General features: G+C 50.5%; 1 protein-coding gene across 5 annotated transcripts in view; it reads left to right on the top strand.

Annotated features, from left to right (window-relative positions):
• Window positions 1-20,085, top strand: part of PRDM2 (PR/SET domain 2) — a 112,912-nt gene that overhangs the window by 88,331 nt on the left and 4,496 nt on the right. Inside the window, exons 8-9 of one of the 5 annotated variants that reach the window (XR_008200716.1) lie at window positions 15,506-15,649; window positions 15,950-16,020. The exons of 1 other annotated variant lie outside the window; for it this stretch is intronic. Coding sequence is in view for 2 of the 4 variants with exons in the window: in XM_052653494.1 (XP_052509454.1) it covers window positions 15,506-15,626 (121 nt within the window). In the remaining 2 variants the exon portion in view is untranslated. Of the gene's footprint in view, window positions 1-15,505; window positions 15,650-15,949; window positions 16,021-20,085 lie in introns of those variants that run through there. 3 more of the 5 variants (XR_008200717.1, XM_052653493.1, XM_052653494.1) reach the window with 3 other exon arrangements.

Genomic DNA, 20,085 nt, shown 5'->3' with positions numbered 1-20,085 from the left:
CAAACTGGACCACCAGGGCAGTCCCTGCACCTTGATCCTTACCCAGTGCCTCTGTCCTGTAATCTCTGTTTGGGATAAATGTTTTATTTGGTGCCAAGTGCTCACAGGTGATTGAATCTGCAAGAAAACGCCTGGATATTCATTCCATCCCAGAACTTGCCACCCAGGCTGCTGGCCCTGCCCGTGGTCTGGCTTTTCCTCTTTAATTCATGATATTCCTCCAGAAGTTTTTCAGAGTTTCTCTTATAATCAATGCATGGGCTTATAGGTGTTGTCTCCTCCTACCTCCTTCATTCACGTTTAGACTCCTTTGAATGAATTTTAACCAGTGAGTTTGGTGAGAGGAAGCCTGGGTTAACTTGGCCTTCACGGAGGGGCCAGTTCCTTTGATGTACTTCAATAGACTGGCATCAGATACTGTAGTTGATTTGTTGGTTCTGTGAAGTTACTTCATCACAATAATTAACACTAGTGTTAATTATTTATAGCCTTAAAAATGAAGAAATTTTAGTTGTTTAGCCCATTGGTGCTGGCCAGTGGCAGGTGTTCCATTAGGTAAAGTTCTGAATCTGGCTGGGCAGGTGCTTAGAGGGGAGAGTAGTTTGCTGGTCTGGTAGGTATTGTCTGGTTAATTTCAGCCTGAGGTGGTAAATTTTCTGTGTTTCCAGCTGTGTGAAGGGCACCTAGTTTGGATTATTTCACCGGGGTGTTCACTTAGAGGACCACCTGCATCAGAAAACCACCCAGGAGGCTTACTAAGAATTCCAGACATACTAAACCACCATCTTTGGCGGGAGTGGGTGGTGGGTCTTTGAAGTCTTCATTTTTATCAACTTCTCCATTGAGTCTTACCCAGACTTCAGAGTTCCCCCTCTGGGTCTTGTAAAGGGGGGAAAAGAATGACATGATATCACCACATCTCATCATTTCGTTTGCTTCTGGTTTTCATTTGTAATTATTTTCCTTTGCTTTTGCAGTCTTTTTGATATATTCATGACATTTTTCATCTCTGAATGCTTATATAATAAAACACCCTGTGACAGATGAGCCAGGGCCACCTGAGAATTAGGGTCACTTCTGAGGGTCAGAGCCGAGGTGACCCTTGAGGATCCCATGCCTTGCTCATTGTTGCTCTTCGTGTATCTTTTTGAGGGGAATATATGACCTTAGGTCATTAGGTATCACACAGAGCCCTGCTGGTGCGGTGTTCACTCCACCCTGCACCTACTGCAACACCCAGCACACAGTAGGTACTTAGTGTTGTTGTTGTTCAGTCGCTAAGTCATGTCTGATTCTTTTGTGACCCCAGGGACTATAGCCCACCAGGCTCCTCTGTCCATGGATTTCCCAGGCAAGAATACTGGAGCAGGTTGCCATTTCCTTCTCCCGTAGATCTTCCTGACCCAGGGAATGAACCTGTGTTTCCTGCATTGGCAGGCAAGTTCTTTATCGCTGAGCCACCAGGGAAGCCCCAAAACAAGGTCCTCCTCCCTGTCTCCGGTTTTACTTCGGACATCTACCAAGGAGTCCCTCTCAAGTAGAGCCTCTACAGTACATGGCCATGGATGGCTTCTCTTGCATGTTTTGTTATTATTGCTCAAAATGAGGAACGCCTCCTCCCTCCGAGAGCCTAAACGCTGTTTGGTTTCACAATGCCACACTCACTTGACAGGGCCGTGCCAAACAAAGCTATTGCCCAGACTGGACTCAGAGCACCTCTCACCTGGGCTGTTTCTCCATCTCACCCATGAGCCAGAGCTTCTGTGTAACGGGATCCAGCCAATGGAGTCAGAGGGCTGCACACAAGCCCTTGAGGAGGGCAGCACAGAGGTCTCTCGTTTGCAGGTCATCAAGTCACATGTTCACCGTGACCTAAGGAATCATTGGAGTGGGTGCACTTTGCAGAGACAGGAGCCAGAGGGTGGGGTGGTGCCAGACATCTTTCTGAACTGCTGTTAGGATCCCAGCTGTGGATAAAATGAGATAAGAGCCGAGGCTCAGTTGGTTTTCGTTTAACCAACCCGGCATGTGAATGGATGCTCCTCACTCCCCCGGTGACACAGGGAGCACCATGCCCTTGGATGCCCAGCTTTAAATGGAGCCAGGAGTCAGCTCTATTTGTCTCCAAACCTGTTTATGCCACTATTTTAACAATGTTTTATAATAATACAAACATAATCATGTGTATGGCTTCCCCGGTGGCTCAGCGTCAAAGAATCTGCCTGCGAAGCAGGAGATGCAGCAGGAGTGGCGGGTTCAATCCCTGGGTCAGAACGATCCCCTGGAGGAGGAGATGACAACCCACTCCAGTATTGCCTGGGAAATCCCATGGACAGAAGAGCCTGGCAGGCTACAGTCCATGGGGTCGCAAAGAGTCAGACATGACTTGAGTGACTAAAACCACTCAACAACAACGATTGTGGTTATAATAAACATAGTAATAAATATGCCAGTATTATTGGATGTGTATGATTGAATTAAATAGTATCCAAGCCTATGAAATATGAACATAGAGTTGTTTTTTTTTTTTTTTTTTTTATGAAAAGCAAATTTGGATGCTGAGAAAGGCTTGTGGTAATTTGCTTACAAACCTACCATCCAATTAGATGTGGGTGAGAAACGTTGAAAAATTCACATAAAGACAGAAACATTTTGCACTCAAGTTGCTCTTAAAAATTTCTTAAGTTCTTGCTCCACTTGAAGCAGCAAGTGGAGAACAATAACTGTGTGAGGCATTATCGGTGTGATTTAGTTAAGAAAGATGGTAGACCTTGGCCCTTCATTCATTCATTGATTCATACACTCACTCAAGAATGCAGGGCCAATGCCTGCTGCCACGCGTTGGGCACTGTTCCAGGAGGATGTCCTAGTGAGCAGAACTGACAGAATCCCCCACCCTCATGGAACTCCCGTCCCACTGGGAGAGACAGACGGTGAACAAGCAAGTAACTGTATAGAGTGTCAGCTGATGAATGCTGTGGGGAAAAGTGAAATGGAAAGGGGAGCAGAGTATTAAGTGAAATGAGGGCTACCATGTAAATGCAGAGAAGAGGGGTTGGGGAGGGAGAAGGGAAACGACGCCTGTGGACATAGGGCAGGAAAGCCCTTGGCAGAGGGGACAGCAAGTGCAAGGGTCCTGAGGTAGCAGCATCTGTGCTCAGGGGACCAGGTCACAGGGAGGACCAGGAGAGTACAGGGAGGTAACCAGGGGCCAATTCATATTGGCTCATGCAGTTCTTGGGAAGATTTTGCTTTAATTCTGAGTGAGTGGGAGTCATTGAAAGGTTTTGAAGGGAAGAATCAGATGATATGACTTGCTTTTTGAAAGAATCACCCTGGCTGATGCGTTAAGAATAGGCTGAAAGGGGCCAATAATAGAAATACTAGCAGGTGCGCACAATAACGCAGGGAAGAAACAGTGGTGGTTGGACTGGAATGTAGCAGTGCAGGTGGTGAGTAGCAGTGGAATTCTGGATATCTTCTGAGGGCAGAGCCTCAAGATTTGCTGAAGACTGGATGAAAGAGAAGTCAAGGATGATGACAGGTGTTTCTGCCTCTGCATCCAGAGGGATAGAGTTGCCATTCAGTGATTAGGCGACGGAGCCTGTTTGTGGGGTACATGTGTGCTGGGAATTCAGTTAAGGGGCATGTTAAGTTTGAGATGCCATTAGACACTCAAGGTGAGGGGAGTTGAATACACAGGTTTGCGTTTTAGAGGAAGGGACCCAGCTGGAACTATATTAATAAATTTGAGAGTCCTCAAGAGTACCCATGAAACTGAAAACCATGAAGCTGGCATCCCCAGGGAGTGAGAACAGTTAAAAAGGAGCAGCCCAGAACTGAGGCTGGGGGAGTTGGGCCTGCTGTGCCGTCTGATGCAGGGGACCTTCATGGGCCACAGGCTCCTCTCCTGGACTTGAGTAGGTGCTCTCCGCTTTGCACTCCTAAGTGGTTCTCCTCTTCACCATCGTAGAACATTTTGGGGCCCGCGGTGGTGGTGGGCATGGCCCCTAGCCTCGTCCAGGTAGACACACCAGCCACAGTCACCCCAACTTTGCTGCCACTGCTCCAGGGAGGTGGACTGTTTCCACCTGAGAAACCATCTGCAGCAAGCCACGGGGACCCCAGGAAAATGCAGGGCTGCTCACAAAACTCTCAAACCAGCTTCCTGTAACAAGCAAGAGATCCCAGATCTGTAGTTCACGGTTCAGAAAAGGCCGGATGAACAGACTTCGTGAGCTCTTACCCCAGTCCTTTTCCCATCTGCAAACTCCCCAAATCCTCTGGTGTAAAACTTGCTTTGAGACTCAGGCAGGAAACTGAGGATAGGAGGGTAGGTAGTAACAAAGTAACAATCCCCTCTCTGTCCCCAGGAGTGGCCTTCAGAGACAGAAATGATCCCTTCTAGAAACCCTGTCTCTCTTCTTGCTGGGGTAAAGTAAGTTACACGTTTTTTGCTTTCTTTTTCCTTCCTTCCCCTCCCACCTCCAAATGAAGCAAAGCAAACGACAGCATGGTAAAGTGAAGCCAGTCCTGGAATGTGCCCTGTACATTCCACGGAACCCAAGGTTCAGTCAACAGAAACTATTGGGGGGGCATGCAGAGCACCGCCACCCCTCAACACACAGTGTTTCTGCAGTCGGGTCCCTTGTCTGAGCTCTCGTATCCTCTCTTTTTGCTCCTTCCTGCTAATCACACTTTGTAATTTTATATTTGCTTTTGTATTATGCAAGTAACGACCTTCTTCCAGGTCACACACCCCAGTGTTCTAGACACCAGGTCTGTTCACTTTACTGCTCTAACCCTGCCCGGCATGGGGTCTGGTATATAATAGATGCTTGATGGATCAGTGCTGATAATCATGAGGATGCTCGGTCTTGTTTCGTGTGTGGACAAGGCTCACTCCCCTTCATAGGCCCAGAGGACACCTCTCCATGATGGCACATGATGCCTTGTGTACATGTGCAGAGTTGAAAATCTGGCTCCCAAAGAGAATAAGAACTCAGATTCAGGACGTGTTGCTTCATGTGGCCGATCTTAGAAATTTTCTGTCTAAAAAGGCTAAATTAAAAACACACACACACACCAAACTTTGGAGTGCTTACAGGGTACCCTCTGAGGTTCACCATAACCCAAACCATCCCCTTGCAGTCATTGTGCCTTCAGAATTCATGTCTGCCTGGCACTCCACTGTGCCCCCAACACCAGGCCTGCACAGAGCAGTCAGTCAATACATAGTTATCAGATAAATGAAGAACATACTTTTGGGGTGAACGACAGCCTGCATCCTCCTCTTGGGAACCTACACTGCCTGTGGGCATGTGAAAAACTCAGAAATCCTGCACAGACATGTCTGTCTGACTCCGTGACCCCGTGCTCTGGAGTAAATGGCTGACTTCAGTCCCACGTCTGCTTCTCGGCAGCCAGTGGTGTGTTGCTGGGCAAGGTGCCGAACGCCTCAGTGCCTTTCTTCCTCACTCATACACTGAGGCAGTGCTCACCTCACAGGCCTCTCGTGGAGACTGCATTTGTTATTCCATGTCAGGCCGCGGGCACTGCGCGCAGCATGCAGTCAGCATGGACATGCTGGCTGCTGTAATGAGCATGGGTAATGAGAACCTGGGAAGCATCTGGGCAAACCTGTTCCACTGAACCTCAGTTTGGGAGATGCTGATCAGGAGAAAGGCAAATCAGGAGGTATTTCATTCCCCGTCTGCAAGCATGAGACTGTGGGCTCCTCAGCAGTGTCTGGGTGGTGCCTTATGCCTGTCCCCTGTAGGGAGGGAGCCCTCCACAAGTGAGCAGTTCCCAAACCAAATGGAGTGCAAGATCCTAGTAAGGCCCAAGCAGCTCAGAGAGGAGTCAACGACCTGTGTCCAAGTCATTTATCATCATCACCTCCATTTCCTGCTCTGTAAAAAAATAAAAAAGGGTGAACTGTCCCAACCCTGGCCACTGGACCCCCTCTTCGAGGTCAGCTGGGATTCAGGATGTAGGCCTTGGGGATCTCAGGGCAGAGATGGGGAGAAGGCGTAGGGGCAGCCTCTGTCCAGTCCCCTTCACCCTTGAGGAGGATGCCTGCAGGCCCACAGCACCCCTGCCCTTTGGGCAGCATCATCACCCACTGACTCACATCTGGTTCAGGCACATAGCAAGCGTGTCTTTCCCCTGGTTGTGCCAGCCCTGCGTCTGGGATGCCCTGCCAGCTAGGCACGCCCATGCCTCCCAGGGCAGGCTGGTCAAGATGCCTTGGGTAGCAAAGAGCCCCTGAGATCCCACAGGGCTTTCCATCAAGGCAGCCCCCTCTTCTCATTGATATCCTCGGACAGGCAGCAGGCATCAAGTTCTAGAAATCCTGTGATCAGGACTCTCAACAACTCCAGATCATGCAAGGGTTTATCCCTGGAGTTGACTTAATCTTTTTAACTTCTTTGGTCTTAGACAACTTTAAAAGATGGAGTGTTTGTAATAATTAAATTTTAGTGTCCTTATAGAATTTTAACAGTTTCAAAGAGCGTTCCCATCTGGACCTCATGGGAGCCCGTTTCTGTCCCAAATTGGGAATCTGTTTTCTATGCGTCCGTCAGTCTCGTCACACTTGCATTTGTTCCTGTTTTATTTTTGGCTTCCCTCCCGTTCTTACAAGTTTCCTTTTGAAGAAAGCAGACTGTTTTGGCTCATCTAGAGAAGAGAAGGGCCAGCATCTGGGCTTGAACCGAGTGGTTCCAGGAAAAAAAAAAAAGGCAGTGAGAGGCAGAGATGCAGCCAGGGGTCAGAGCTGAGCGCCAAGGGGTCTGCTCCACTCTCCCTCCTGTCTGGGCTGCTCATCCACAGCTCGCACCTCACAGACCGTGACATCTCCTGCAAGTGTGACATCCTTCAGACATGACCCACTGCTCCGAGTGAAGTGTGGAGAGGGTGTGTTGGGGACCCTGGTTTGAGTGGGGTGGTGAGAGCAACCTTCTGGGAAGACACTGCCTTTGATGATTGGGTCTTGGAGTGACACAACCAGGCCCAGTTAGGGTTGGACTGCATGGGGAGCCAGCTCCTGGTCTGCTTTTATCGTTTAGGGAACCGTCTCTGAATACCTCCTGGTGGCAGGTGGGCAGGTGGGTGAGAAGTGCACAGACTCTCTGTACTGTCCATGATTGAGTCCCCAGGGGGCAGCAGGTGGGTGGAGGCAATGACAAAGCTGGGAGTGCCCTCATCTGGGCCATGCCGAGGAGGCCGCCTGCCCCCCACGGTTGCTTTTGCCCAAGTCCATCAGGGCCTCATGCTGCCCTTCCTCATTGTCCCCTACAAAGCAGTGCGACCAGGCATGCCCCCTCACTCCTTCCCAAGAAGAGCTAGCTGGGTGACCTTGAACAAGCTACCATCTTGCTCTGGTTCATTGTCCTCATCTGAGAGTGATGGGCTGCTGACTTGGCCTCTGGGATCCCCTGCCCTTCGCCTATCCTGGCAGGACCAGAGGCAGCCACGGCCAGGATCTCCCAGCCAGGAAACTTCCTTTGGCAGGGGCCATTGCTGGCTGGGCCAGCCTCCTATTGACTGGCTTGTGTTATGAGCTGTCATGTGCTTGGTGTTTGGAGTTAAAGTCCAACAGGGTTGGGGAACATATGGCCTCTGCAGATCTAAGAAAATGAAGTGCAAGTGTCAGTTGCCCAGTCTTATCCAACTCTTTGTGACCCCGTGGACCGTAGCTTGCCAGGCTCCTCTGTCCATGGGATTTCCCAGGCAAGAATACTGGAGTGGGTTGTCATTTCCTTCTCCAGGGGATCTTCCTCACCCAGGAATCAAACCTGGGTCTCCTGAATTGCAGGCAGTTCTTCACCAGAGAAGCCTGAAGACCCAAGAACCTGGCTTAAAAGCCTCAAGACCCAGGCGTGGTCTTTTGGAGCCAGCCCCAGCCCATGGCCACCCTCAGGGCTGATGAGAGGGAGGGGAGCTGCCTGTGGAGAGGCAGACTTCAGTTCTGGGGTCAGATCTCTGAGAATCCTGCCTGCCTTCCTGACTTTCCCTCTTTCCATCCTATTTGCACCTCTCTGTGACCTACAAGGAGCTACAAGGAGTTGCTCCTTTGCAACTGTGCCCTCAGCACCGGGTCCTGCCCCAGATTTCAGAACTAGACCACCACCGAGCACGCCGCCTGCAGGGGTTTCCCCCAGCCCCATGCTCCCCCAGTTTCAGCACACAGGTGCCTTTCCAGGGATCTTATTTAAAATGTAGGTTCTGGGACTTCCCTAGCAGTCCAGTGGTTAAGACTCTGCATTTCCATGGCAGAGGGCACAGGTTCCATCCCTGGTCAGGGAACTAAGATCCCACAGGCTGAGCAGCATGGCCAAAATAAATAATTTTTTTTTAGTCTAGATTCTGACTCAGAAGGTCAGATGAGGGCTGAGTAGCTGTCTTTCTAACAAGCTCCCAGAGACTACTGATGCTGGTCTGAGGACCACACTTTGAATAGATGGATTCAGACTGAGGCTCTCAACAACTGGCTTTTAAAATCCTCCGTGCCTGCACTCCAGACCAGCTAAATCAGAATCCGTAAGACTGAGGAGAGGGGCAGGCACCAAGACTGTTTTCTTGTCTCCAGCATTGGAGTCTGAGACCCGCTGCCAGGGCTCCTCTGAGCTGACATGATTCCACCCAGAGCTGCCTTCTGGCTTTGTGGGTGGCCACGTGGCTGTTCAGTGTGCAGAGGGTTACTCCTTCAGGCCCTTTGGAATATTGAAAAGAGCTCTTTGACCCCTGTCACTACAAGGACTGTGTCTGGAAAGGGGCCCAAGCTTTGGTGTCAGGTGGTCTTGGCTTCAGAGCTTGACTGTACCCCTTTTGGCTGAGAGAGCATGTTTGTGGGGCCTCCTCACCTCTCTCGAGCCTCTGTCTCCTCCTCTCTGAGATGCAGGTCATCACCATCCCATCCGAGAATGAAGGCCCTACAGTAACTCCTGGGGCATAGTTGTTGTCGTTCAGCCGCCCAGTCATGTCCGACTCTGCTACCCCATGGACTGCAGCAGGCCAGGCTTCCCTGTCCTTCACCATCTCCTGGAGCTTGTTTAAACTCATGTCCATTGAGTCGGTGATGCCATCCAGCCACTTTGTCCTCTGTTATTTCCTCCTGCCTTCAATCTTTCCCAACATCAGGGTCTTTTCCAATGAGTCAGTTCTTCATGTCAGGTGGCCAAAGTATTAGAGCTTCAGCTTCAGCATCAGTCAGTCCTTCCAGTGAATATTCAGGATTGATTTTCTTTAGGATTGACTGGTTTGATCTCCGTGCAGTCCAAGAGACTTTATGCTCCTGGAGAAGACCAGGGCATAGTAGGCACTCAGTAAATACACAATTACCTTTTCCCCTTGTTTGACATCCTCATTTTACAAGCAAGACTACCATGGTTCACAGAGGTAGAGGCACTTCCAGAGGTCACATAGCAAGTTTTGGGTGGTGGTTCAAGGACTGAAGTTCAGGCTCCGGCATCCCAGGGCTGTTCCTCTACTCCCACCCTTGACTCTCAAGCTGGGGGCGGTCCCATTCGAGTGGGCGGGGCCTCCCTGGAGCGGAAGGTGGAGCCTGCTTCGGATGCTAACCATTCCCGGAAGTGGTGGGTACCAGGAAGCCGGTAGTGGCTCCCTCGGCTCCCATCTATTGAGGCTTCCCCCACCTCCAGGGAATGTCAACGTCATCTCAGTTTATCTCACCTGGGCATCGGCTCGCACACCCTTTGCCTCTCCCTCGCTGCCTGCAAAAGTGCTGAACGTCAGACGCTGACTTGAGATGAATCACTCTCTGAGAATTTACGGAGGGTTATGTAAGACTCCGCGGCGGCTGCGTGGCCAGCCAGCTCTGGGGGTTTTGTCCCGAGAGATCTCTCCTGACCTGACTCATGCAGGCGGGAGAGGCAAACAGGGGGATGCAGGCAGGGATCTCTGCTCAGAAGGCCCAGGCAGCCTGGTGGGGAGCATGGTGGGGATCCCAGAGATCCGGAGAGGCTGTCCCGGAACCGGCAGCCTCTCCCTTGACCTGGAAACTCCTTGGTGGGACTCTGGGCCCCTGCCTCAGTTCCTCTCCTCCCCATCTCTCTTGAGCTCACTTCTGTCAGGTATTTGTCTCCACCATGTCCTGGAAGTTGCTGTTACTAAGGTTACCCGCAGCCTCTGGGCAACAAATGCCGCGATCGGTTCTCTATCTTCCTTGACACGTCCGTAGAGTTGGACACCTTTAATTCTTCTTCCTCCTTGAAATACATGTTGACTTGGACACCACTCTGATGGTCATCCCCTGCTCCTTCACATCCCATCCTGAGTCCCTGCATCCCTACCCTGGAATTTGTCTAGAGAGGGGATGGCTCTCCCCTCCCCTGAGCCTGTCCAATCCACCTAAACGCTGACCCACCCCAAGCTCATTAGTTTCATTTAACTCACCCTCTTTGAGGTCTCCTTTGGGTGTCTAGTGATCCTTTCAAAACATTGCTCCCGACCAAGTTTTCTCTTGTCTTCCCCTTTTCAGTTAAACAAACTACCCACCCTGGAATTTGTTTAAACTCTCATCCACGTGCCCCATCCCCCACATCCAGCTCCAAAATGTAACCCAGATCCACTGCTCACTTCTCAATGTCCTTGGCCACCATCTTGCTGGACTAACTGGTCTCCCAGCTCTGTTCTTCCTTATCCTTCTGTGTCCAACACAGTGGCCACATTGGGTCACGTCACTTGCTGTCCAGAGGGACAGTCTGGCTCCCAACTTACCCAGGCCTATAAGATCCTCTCCTCTGCCCCCTCTTCCGTCTGACCTTCCGGCCGAGTGAGGAGATGCTCTCGGGAGATGGGGGCAGGTGGGCTCAGCCTCCCCACGTATCAGGGAACCTGGGGGCAGCCCTCATCCTTCTCACCTTCCCTCACCAGCAGGGGCCACCCATATGGCACCTGTCCCCAGTCTGACCTGGGAAGGTGGCCTCTTGTGTTAACTACTCTTCCTGGACAGTTGCAGGGCATCCGGGCATCTTTGCATATTCATCAGCTCTGGACTTCTCTGTGAATTGCCTTTTCATGTCCTTAAATGATCTGTTCAGTGATTGGCAGCTTTAGCTCATTTTCATTAGGCACGCCTTGGTTTCTGTTGTTGCTCCTTCATTTCCCTCTGCCCCCAGATGAGAGATCAGGTATGGGCCCTACTCCTTGACATCACCTTCTCCCCAGGTCCCCAGAGCCCAGCGAGTTCAAGCTCTAGGAAGACCAGCTAAGGTGCTGCCCTGCTTCGCCTGTGAATCATCGGCTCGTGCAGACACCCCATGCGGACAGACCAACCCTGTTAGATCGTCACGATGTCCTTGCACCACTCTCTCCACTTGGGACCTGCTCTGGGCCCTTTTCCACATCACCTTTCCTCATCTTCTTCCTGACCCTGGTCTTCCCTCCTGCTCTTTCTGTTTCTCTTGTGTGGTTCAGGGTATCTGCTGCCTCCTTCACCAGAAGCCACTGGGGGTTGAGAGAGAACATGTCTCAGCCACCTCACATGTGGCATCAGTCTCCCTCTGGAAACAAGTGCTTTCCCCTTTAGGCATCACTGAGTCACACATAGACCATGACCAGGTGAAGACCTCAGTGTACACCATTTACCAGAGCTTTCTTGGCAAAACACTTAGCAGGTAGCAGACATGCCATCCATCCAGCAAAAAATGAAAGGCCCCCTACTGTGTGCTAGGCACAGGTTTAGATATGGGTCCATCAGAAACAAAACGCCTGCAATGGAGCCAGAAAGCAAATGGCAGTTAGACACCAAGCATGTTGGTGTGGTGAATACAGTAAAGAAAGAAAAATGGACTGGAGGCTTGGAGTGTCAGGGGCAGAGCAGTGCAAATAGAGTGTTTGGGAAGGAGATGCAATGAGAAGGAGGCCCTTGAACAAGAACTTGGAGGAGAGACAGAGAGCCCCGTTACTGCTGGAGGAAGCGTTCTGGGAGGGTCTGCAGGAATGGACCACTGGAAACAGAAACGACACCGTCAAGAGCCAAGCGGGGCAACCCTGCCCTTCCGGTGCCTTCAGCCCAGGGAAGGGGTGGTTCCAACAGCAAAGAAGTGGTCGTCCTGCCCTTTCTGGGTGCCTTGGGTTCCGGATGATGAGCGTCACCCATCTTACAAGGTTCTGAGGCGGGATGCTCGAGGGGCCCACTAACCAGGGTTCTGGCTTCTGCACTGAATGTGCACAGATTTCTGTGTCTGAAATGCCTGTGTGGGGGATGTCTAGGGTCTAGGATCACTCACTGCTTTGTTTTTTTTAACTTTTTAATTTTGTAGCAGGGTATAGCCAATTAGCAATGCTGTGGTACACAGTAGATGGACTCAACCATACATAGACATGTAGCCATTGTCCCCCAAACTCCCCTTCCATCCAGGCTGCCACATAACATTGAGAGAGTTTCCTGTGCTGTGCAGTAGATCCTTGTAGCTGTCCATTTTAAATATAGCATTGTGTACATGTCGATCCCAAACTTCCTAACTGTCCCTTCCCCCTGGCGACCAGAAGTTCTAAGTCTGTCACTCACTCCTTCATTCAGTATGTTTTGAGGGTCTGCTGTCCATACACTCAGAACTAGGTGTTAAGGCTGCAGTGATGAGCAGACCCAGCCTGGTTCTGTAGTCCTAGACCCGCACTCACCACTATCTCATAGATAACATGGAGCCACCCTTGGAGGTGAGGGTTGTGTGGGCTGAGAACTCAGGGGGCCAGCCCCGGACCGTCTGCAGGGCCCTGGTACCCAGCCCGCCCCCACCCCCATTGAGACCCCTGTGGATCTTAAAAGACGCTGCTTGCCTGAGGCCACCTCAGAGATCTGATGTCACGGGCCCGGGGACAGCTTCAGGGGACTCTGGTGAGCAGATTCTTAACCAGTGGACCACCAGGGAAGTCCCTGACTGGTTAGGTTTCTGAGTGTTTGATAGATGTGTGATGATGGTGACAGTGAGAAGAAGGAACTGCAAATTGAGGATGCTAGCCTGTTGTCCCCAAAGCTGCCATTTGTCCTGCTCTATTCCTCTGGAGACATTGCCCCGGAGAAGGGACAGCGTGGGGTACCTGCCACGTGCCAAAACTGTCCCTTATTCTTTGGCTGGACAAGGTTCTGCAGGTCATCCGTGTTTCCAGGCAGCCTGGCAGCTGACTGTCCCTTCCCAGCACTGGGTCAGCTGGCCGAGGGGTCTTGTCAACCTGGGGTACCCTCCACAAGCCCCCTTATGGACCTTTTGGTCTATCTGGGGCACAGGCTTGCTGCTGAGCATGGAGTCTCTGTTTTCTGCCTTAAATCTCGCTCAGGCTGGATGGCACAGTGCAGGGGAGGAGTTGAAACAGGGGCAGCCCTGAGCCACACCTGCAAGCTTGGTCCTCAGAGGGGGTCTGGTTTGTGGAAGGGACAGAAGTCTTCCTCAGACAACTTCTCTGTTGGGCCGTTTATACGTTCTATTCTGGGAGAGCTTCACAGGTGGCTCAGTGGTAAAGAACCTGCCTGCCAATGCAGGAGACACAGGAGACTCCAGTTTGATCTCTGGGTCAGGAAGCACCCCTGGAGGAGGAAATGGCAACCCACTCCACTATTCTTGCCTGGGAAAATCCCATGGACAGATGAGCCTGGTGGGCTACAGTCCATGGGGTCACACAGAGTTGGACGTGACTGAGAGACTACGCATTCTTGACAGATCGTGGTGCTTTTAATATCTGAGCAGATCAATTGTTGTGGGGGCATCCTGTGCATTTTAGGATGTTTAGTTTAGCATCCCTGGCTCCGCCTACCAGATGCTGGGTGGCAGTATCCCTGCCCTCAGATGTGACGACCCCAAATGTCTCCAGACATTGCCAAATCTGTGCCCTGGCTGAGAACCTCTAATCGAAACCCTGATGTTTCACCTTTGAGATGGACCTCATTCCTAGCTCAGCCCTGTCCAGCAGAGCGGGCCTTGGCCAATGCCTGGAAGAGAACAGCACACCCACCTCACTTCCATTCTTCTACCCAGAGAGGCAGACTTGGGACCCAGAACAAGTTACTTGACCACTCTGTGCCTCTGTTTACCCATCTGTAAATGAGAGTCAATAGAGTATCCCCCATGTATGAAGAGTAAGACACTCGATACATGTAAAACAGCACAATTCTGGGCACCGGATGTGTCGTTCTTTTTTTGGCTGCACAAAGTCTTCATTGCTGCACACAGGCTTTCTCTAGTTGTAGCGGATAAGGGGCTACTCTTTGTTGAGGTGCGCAGGCTTCTCACTGCAATGGCTTCCCTTGTGGAGCACAGGCTCTAGGCACGTGGGCTCAGTAGTTGTGGCTCATGGGTTGAATTGCCTTGTGGTCTGTGGGATCTTCCCGAACCAGGGATCAAACCCATGTCCCCTGCATTGGCAAGTGGATTCTTAACCACTGGACCATCAGGGAAGTCCTTGTGTAGCTCTTGTTCAACAAATATTTGTTTTTGTGATGCTAAACTGAGGATGCAGCAATGAACAAGACAAGGGCCCTGACCGTGAGACTGCGTAGTTCCTGAGGGAATCTGACACATGATTCTGTGACTGTGACTCAGTATAACAAGTGCTGTGATGAAAAAATAGGAGGGGCGGTGGGAACCCACGAGAGGGACATCTCATCCAAGAATTAGGGAAGGAAGGTTTCCTGGGGGAGGTGGTGTTCCAGCTAGGATTTGGAAGATGAGTATGAGTTAGGTGGATGAAGGAAGGGGAGGAATAATGGTCTTGGATACCTTTTTTTTTTTTAATAGAGTATTCGGGTTTTTATTTTTATTATTAGTTTTCTTGGTCATGCTGCATAGCATGAAGGATCTTAGTTTCCCAGCCAGGGATTGAACCAGTGCCCCTGCAGTGGAAGCACAGAGTCTTACTTACTGGGCCACCAGGGAAGTCTCTGCATTAGCTATTTAAAATAATAATAATAATAATGCTTTCCTGAAAAAGAAATCCTATTTGAAGGGCTGTAAGCGAATAGGACCAAACGGTGTCAAGGGATCCTGGTTTACACCCCCTCTGAGACTCCTGACACAAACGTTCTTGGCACAGTGAGACTGGGATGGCTGCCAGGTGCAGAGTTAATGGCCTGGAGGGGACCCAGCCCTCCCTCCTCTCCTTTCTGCAGGCAATGGTTGTAGCTTGGTACCAAAGGATACCCAGATGCTTTTTGCGGGGAGAGCAATGCCCATGAAACAGGTGGGGAAGTGGTCAAGCTGCCATCTGCACAGCAAGTGTCCATTCCCGGCTCACCTGCCCATCCAGCGGGGGTCCTCAGGGTGGGCCTGCCCTGTGCAGTATCTCAGAACCTGGCAGTTAGTTGCTTCTCCCGGCCCATGCCTCCCAGTGGAGGGAAGCAGGTAGATGGAGCATGGTGGTTGTTAAAACTCACCTCCCATTGGCCCGGAGAGGGCATCAGCACCAAGGCCCTCCAGGTGCTGCCTGGGACACCCACTGGGCTGGGCCCCTGATGACGCTGTGTGTTATTCCTCTCCCCACACAGCTACAGTCTCCGCCTGGCATCCCGATGTCCTCCGCCAGCCGCCCCGTACATCACCAGACAGTATAGGAATGTCAAGGCCACAGCTGCAGCCCAGCTCCAGGGATCCCTCTTCAAAGAGTAGGTGCTTTGCCTGCTCCCTGACAGGTACTCAGAGGGTGGGGCAGCCTCCTGGGGCTCTAGGGGCTGGGGGCGGGGCTTGGGGGTGGGCTGGGCAGGAGATAGGGGGATGGGCGTGATGACTCCTGGAGCACTGTGCTGTGTGCTCAGTGGGGCAGGAGGCCTTCCTACTGGGACTGGGTGAGAGTGTGGACCCTGGACCACCTGGTTCAATCCCAGTTCTGTCGCTTATGGGCTGTGGGACCTCAGCACGCTACTCTCTCTCTCTCTCTGAGCCTCAGTTTCCACATCTATAAAATGGGGATGACAGTAGTACCTATTTCATAGGATTGTGAGAATTGCAAGTGTCAAATGTATGAAAGCACTCAGAACCTTGCCTGGCACAGAATAAACACCAGGTAAGTCTAAGTATTAGTGATTGTATTCAACACTTGAAACCTTCAGTGGCTTTCAGCCCAGAAAAGGCTATTCCATCATATTTTTGAAAGTGGAAGTAATATTAATTCATAAAATATAAAACTGAGATTTATGTTGAACCAGAAGCCTCCGTCTAGATTTTCTGATGATGAAACCTGAATTCATTCATGGAAGCTGGACTTTTTCTCTTGAGGGGCTGGGCTTTGCTACTGACCTCGAGCTGGCTTGGGTTTCTCTGCTGGTGACATGGCATATCTTCTTCCATTGTGTCCCAAGACCAGCATTTCAAGTACGACTGGGGCGAGTATGCTGTCGCTTCAGTCATGTCTGACTCTTTGCAACCCTATGGACCTTACCCCTGCCAGGCTCCTCTGTCCATGGGATTTTTCCAGGCAAGAATACTGGAGTGCATTGCCATGCCCTCCTCCAGGGGATCTTGCTGACCTGAGGATCGAACCCATGTCTCATAAGTCTCCTGCATTGGCAAGCAGGTTCTTTACCACTAGCGCCACCCAGGAAGCCCAAATGATTGGGGCACTGGTTAAAAATACAGTCCCCAGGGTACCACTCCAATTCATTAAATGAGTGCTCTGGTGAGCAGGGCCTGGGAATCTGCATTAGCAGGTGGCCCTGAAGTTCTGGGACCCACTCAGGTTCGGGGATGCCTGCCTAATGTGGCCAGGGTTGTTTGGAATGAGAATGCAGTTGTTTAAGGCAAGAGGGGCTGAGTTTTGAAGCTCTGGGGTCTTCTGTGCTGAGCCTTCCTCCCTCCGCCTCTCCTCTCCCCATGGCTCCCTTCTCCCTCCCTCAGCAGGTGGAGTTTCTGGCCTTATTTCTCTGGGAGTTCATTCAGGAGGGGACCGGATGTAAAACCCACTTCCCCCTGAGAGCCTGTCTGTGGAGCTGACACTGAGCCTGCCTCTTGGGACCCAGCTCCTGAGATGGGAGTTGAGTTGAGTCAGGAGTGCAGTGGAGGAACGGTGCGATGGATGCTGCTCAGGACTGGGTGGCCCAGGACACCATCCTCACACCCACTTTACAGAGGGAAGAATGGGGCCCCGAGAGGAGAGGTTTGGCTAGAGTGTTCTGGAGAACAGGTAGGCAGTGCGGACTGAGCAGTTCCCACTCTGGTCCCACGCATGTCCTGGGATCACCCCTGTGGCAGCTGTGTGGACTTTCATGCTGGTGGGCTGGCTGAAAGTGGCTTTCAGCTCAGAGAAGGTGTTCTTTGCAGCCAGAGGGAGGTTCAGGTGTGGCTGGAGTGATTTCTGCACAGACTAGGGCGTTTCTGTTGGCTACTGCAGTCTCAGCCTTAAGCAGGCCTTGCAGGTTCGGGCCCTCCCCTGGGGCCCGTGTGCGACCCTAGACAGGTGTGTTCTTTTCCACTTAGTTTCAAATGAGTGCAGCTTCCCAAGCTGGGTGCTTGGATGCCTAGAAGCCCAATTTTATTTGCCTCTGCAGCTCACAGCTCCTTCTGTTTACTCACCAACAATGAATGCTCAGAACTCAACAGTTTAATTTCAAAGGGACTGAACCTTGCTCCTTAAAATCTTATTTAATTTTTTCCCTAATTTTAGACGTTTTCTGTTTTAAAATTTTAAATAAGTATGTCAGGAAGATTCCCTGGAGAAGGAAGTGATAACCCACTCCAGTATTCTTGCCTGGGAAATCCCATGGACTGAGGAGCCTGGTGGGCGACAGTGCATGGGGTCGCAAAGTCAGACATGACTTAGCAACTAAGTAGCAATATTAAGTATGTATAACTTATTATTTTAAAAATTTTATTTTTAATTGAAGGATAATTGCTTTACAATATTGCCTTGATTTCTGCCATATTTCAGCATGAATCAATCCTAGGCACACCTATGTCCCCTCCTTCTTAAATCTCCCTTCCACCTCCCACCTCTTCCCACCCCTTTAGGTTGTTAAGAGTCCTGGTTTGGGTTCCCTGAATCATACAACAAATTCCCATTGGCTATCCATTTTACACATGGTAGTGTATATGTTTGGAGAAAGCAACCGCACCCCACTCCAATACTCTTGCTTGGAAAATCCCATGGACAGAGGAGCCTGGTAGGCTGCAGTCCATGGGGTCATGAAGAGTTGGACATGACTGAGCTACTTCACTTTCATTTTTCACTTTCATGCATTGGAGAAGGAAATGGCAACCCACTCCAGTGTTCTTGCTTGGAGAATCCCAGGGATGGAGGAGCCTGGTGGGCTGCCATCTATCGGGTCGCACAGAGTTGGACATGAATGAAGTGACGCAGCAGCAGCAGCAGCAGCAGCAGCAGCAGCAGCAGCAGCAGCAGCAGCAGCAGCAGCAGCAGCAGTGTATATGTTTCCATGCTACTGTTTCTATTTGTACCACCCTCTCCTTCCTCTCTCCCTCCTGTGTCTATAAGTCAGTTCTCTCTGTCTGCATCTCCATTGCTGCCCTGAAAATAGGTTCATCAGGACCATCTTTCTAGATTCCATATATATGTGTTAATATACATTATTTGTTTTTCTCTTTCTGACTTACTTCACGCTGTTTAATAGGCTCTAGGTTCATCCACCTTATTAGAACTGACTCAAATGTGTTCCTTTTTAAGACTGAGTAATATTCCATTGTATGTATATACCGCAGCTTCTTTATCCATTCATCTGTTGATGGTCATCTAGGTTGCTTCCATGGCCTAACTATTGTCAATAGTGCTGCAGTGAACAAAGGGACACAAGTATCTTTTTCAATTTTGGTTTCCTCTGGTATATATATACCTAGTAGTGGGATTGCTGGGTTGTTATGATAGCTTTATTCCTAGTTTTTTAAAGGAATCTCCATACTGTCTTCCATAGTGGCTGTATCAGTTTACATTCCCACCAACAGTGCAAGAGGGTTCCCTTTTCTCCACACTCTCTCCAGCACTGTTGTTTGTGGATTTTCTGAGGATGGCCACTCTGAGCTGTGTGAGGTGATATCTCATTGTAGTTTTGATTTGCATTTCTCTAATAATGAGAGGTATTGAGCATCTTTTCATGTGTTTATTAGCCATCTGTATGTCTTTGGAGAAATGCCTGTTTAGGTCTTTGCGCACTTAAAAAATGACTTAAAAAAAATCTTACTTAACTATTTGTCTTAGTTTGCTTGGGCTACCATAGCAAAATACCACAAACTAGGGGGCTTAAGCAATAGATATTTACTTCTTACACTTCTGGGGCTGGAAGGCCAAGATAGGGGTACCAGAATCATCAGGCTCTAATGAGATCTCTCTTCCTGGCCTGCAGATGATACTTTCTGGCTGTGTTCTCACATGGCAGAGGGAAGAAGCCCTGGCATCTTTTCTTACAAGGGCACTAATCCCATCATGAAGGCCCCACCCTCATGACCTCATCTAAACCTAATCACCTCCCAGAGGCCCCACCTCCAAATGCCATCACATTGGGAGTAGGAGTACAATCGTGGGCAGGTGGTGGATATTGGAGTGGGGGCACAATTCAGTCCATAGCACTATTTAACACAGTTCCAGAATGATGTTTTGAGATGCCATGGCAAAGGATTTTAGTACAGGAAGGAATGTATAGGCCAGCACCCTCTATTTATCGAGAGGGGAAGCTGAGACAGAGGGGCAAGTGGCAGCCCTGGGGTCAGTCTTCTGATGCCCAGATGGACCATGGACTTTGTGGTCTGTGCCCAGTGTACATGCCCTGAACTTTGTCCTGAGGAAAATGATAATGTCCTCAGAGAGCCCAGGACTGCTGTTCATCCTCCTGCCCTCACCCAGGTAGAGGTTCTGTGACCAGCCTACTGGACAGCCTGACCCAAGTGAGGGGCCAACACAGAGCAGCCTGGCTTTTCTCCAGCACCTGCCTTCCGCTGCCTCCTCTTCGTGTCCTCCTGATGTCTCAGCCAAAGCCCTGCACTTTCACTTTTACGTGTAACAAAGTGCCACATTGCCTAGTCCAGCGTGAAACTCCCATTGTACACCCTATTTCACCTCTGTCTATTTCTAGTCCTAGGCACCAGCCAGACTTGTGCCCGAGGGTCTAGGAGGGGCTGGCTGTCC

Source organism: Budorcas taxicolor, chromosome 16 (assembly GCF_023091745.1).
Source record: "Budorcas taxicolor isolate Tak-1 chromosome 16, Takin1.1, whole genome shotgun sequence".
In the NCBI taxonomy this organism is placed as follows: Eukaryota; Metazoa; Chordata; class Mammalia; order Artiodactyla; family Bovidae; genus Budorcas; species Budorcas taxicolor.
Note: the sequence above shows the minus strand (reverse complement) of the source record. Positions and strands in the feature narration are given on the sequence as shown.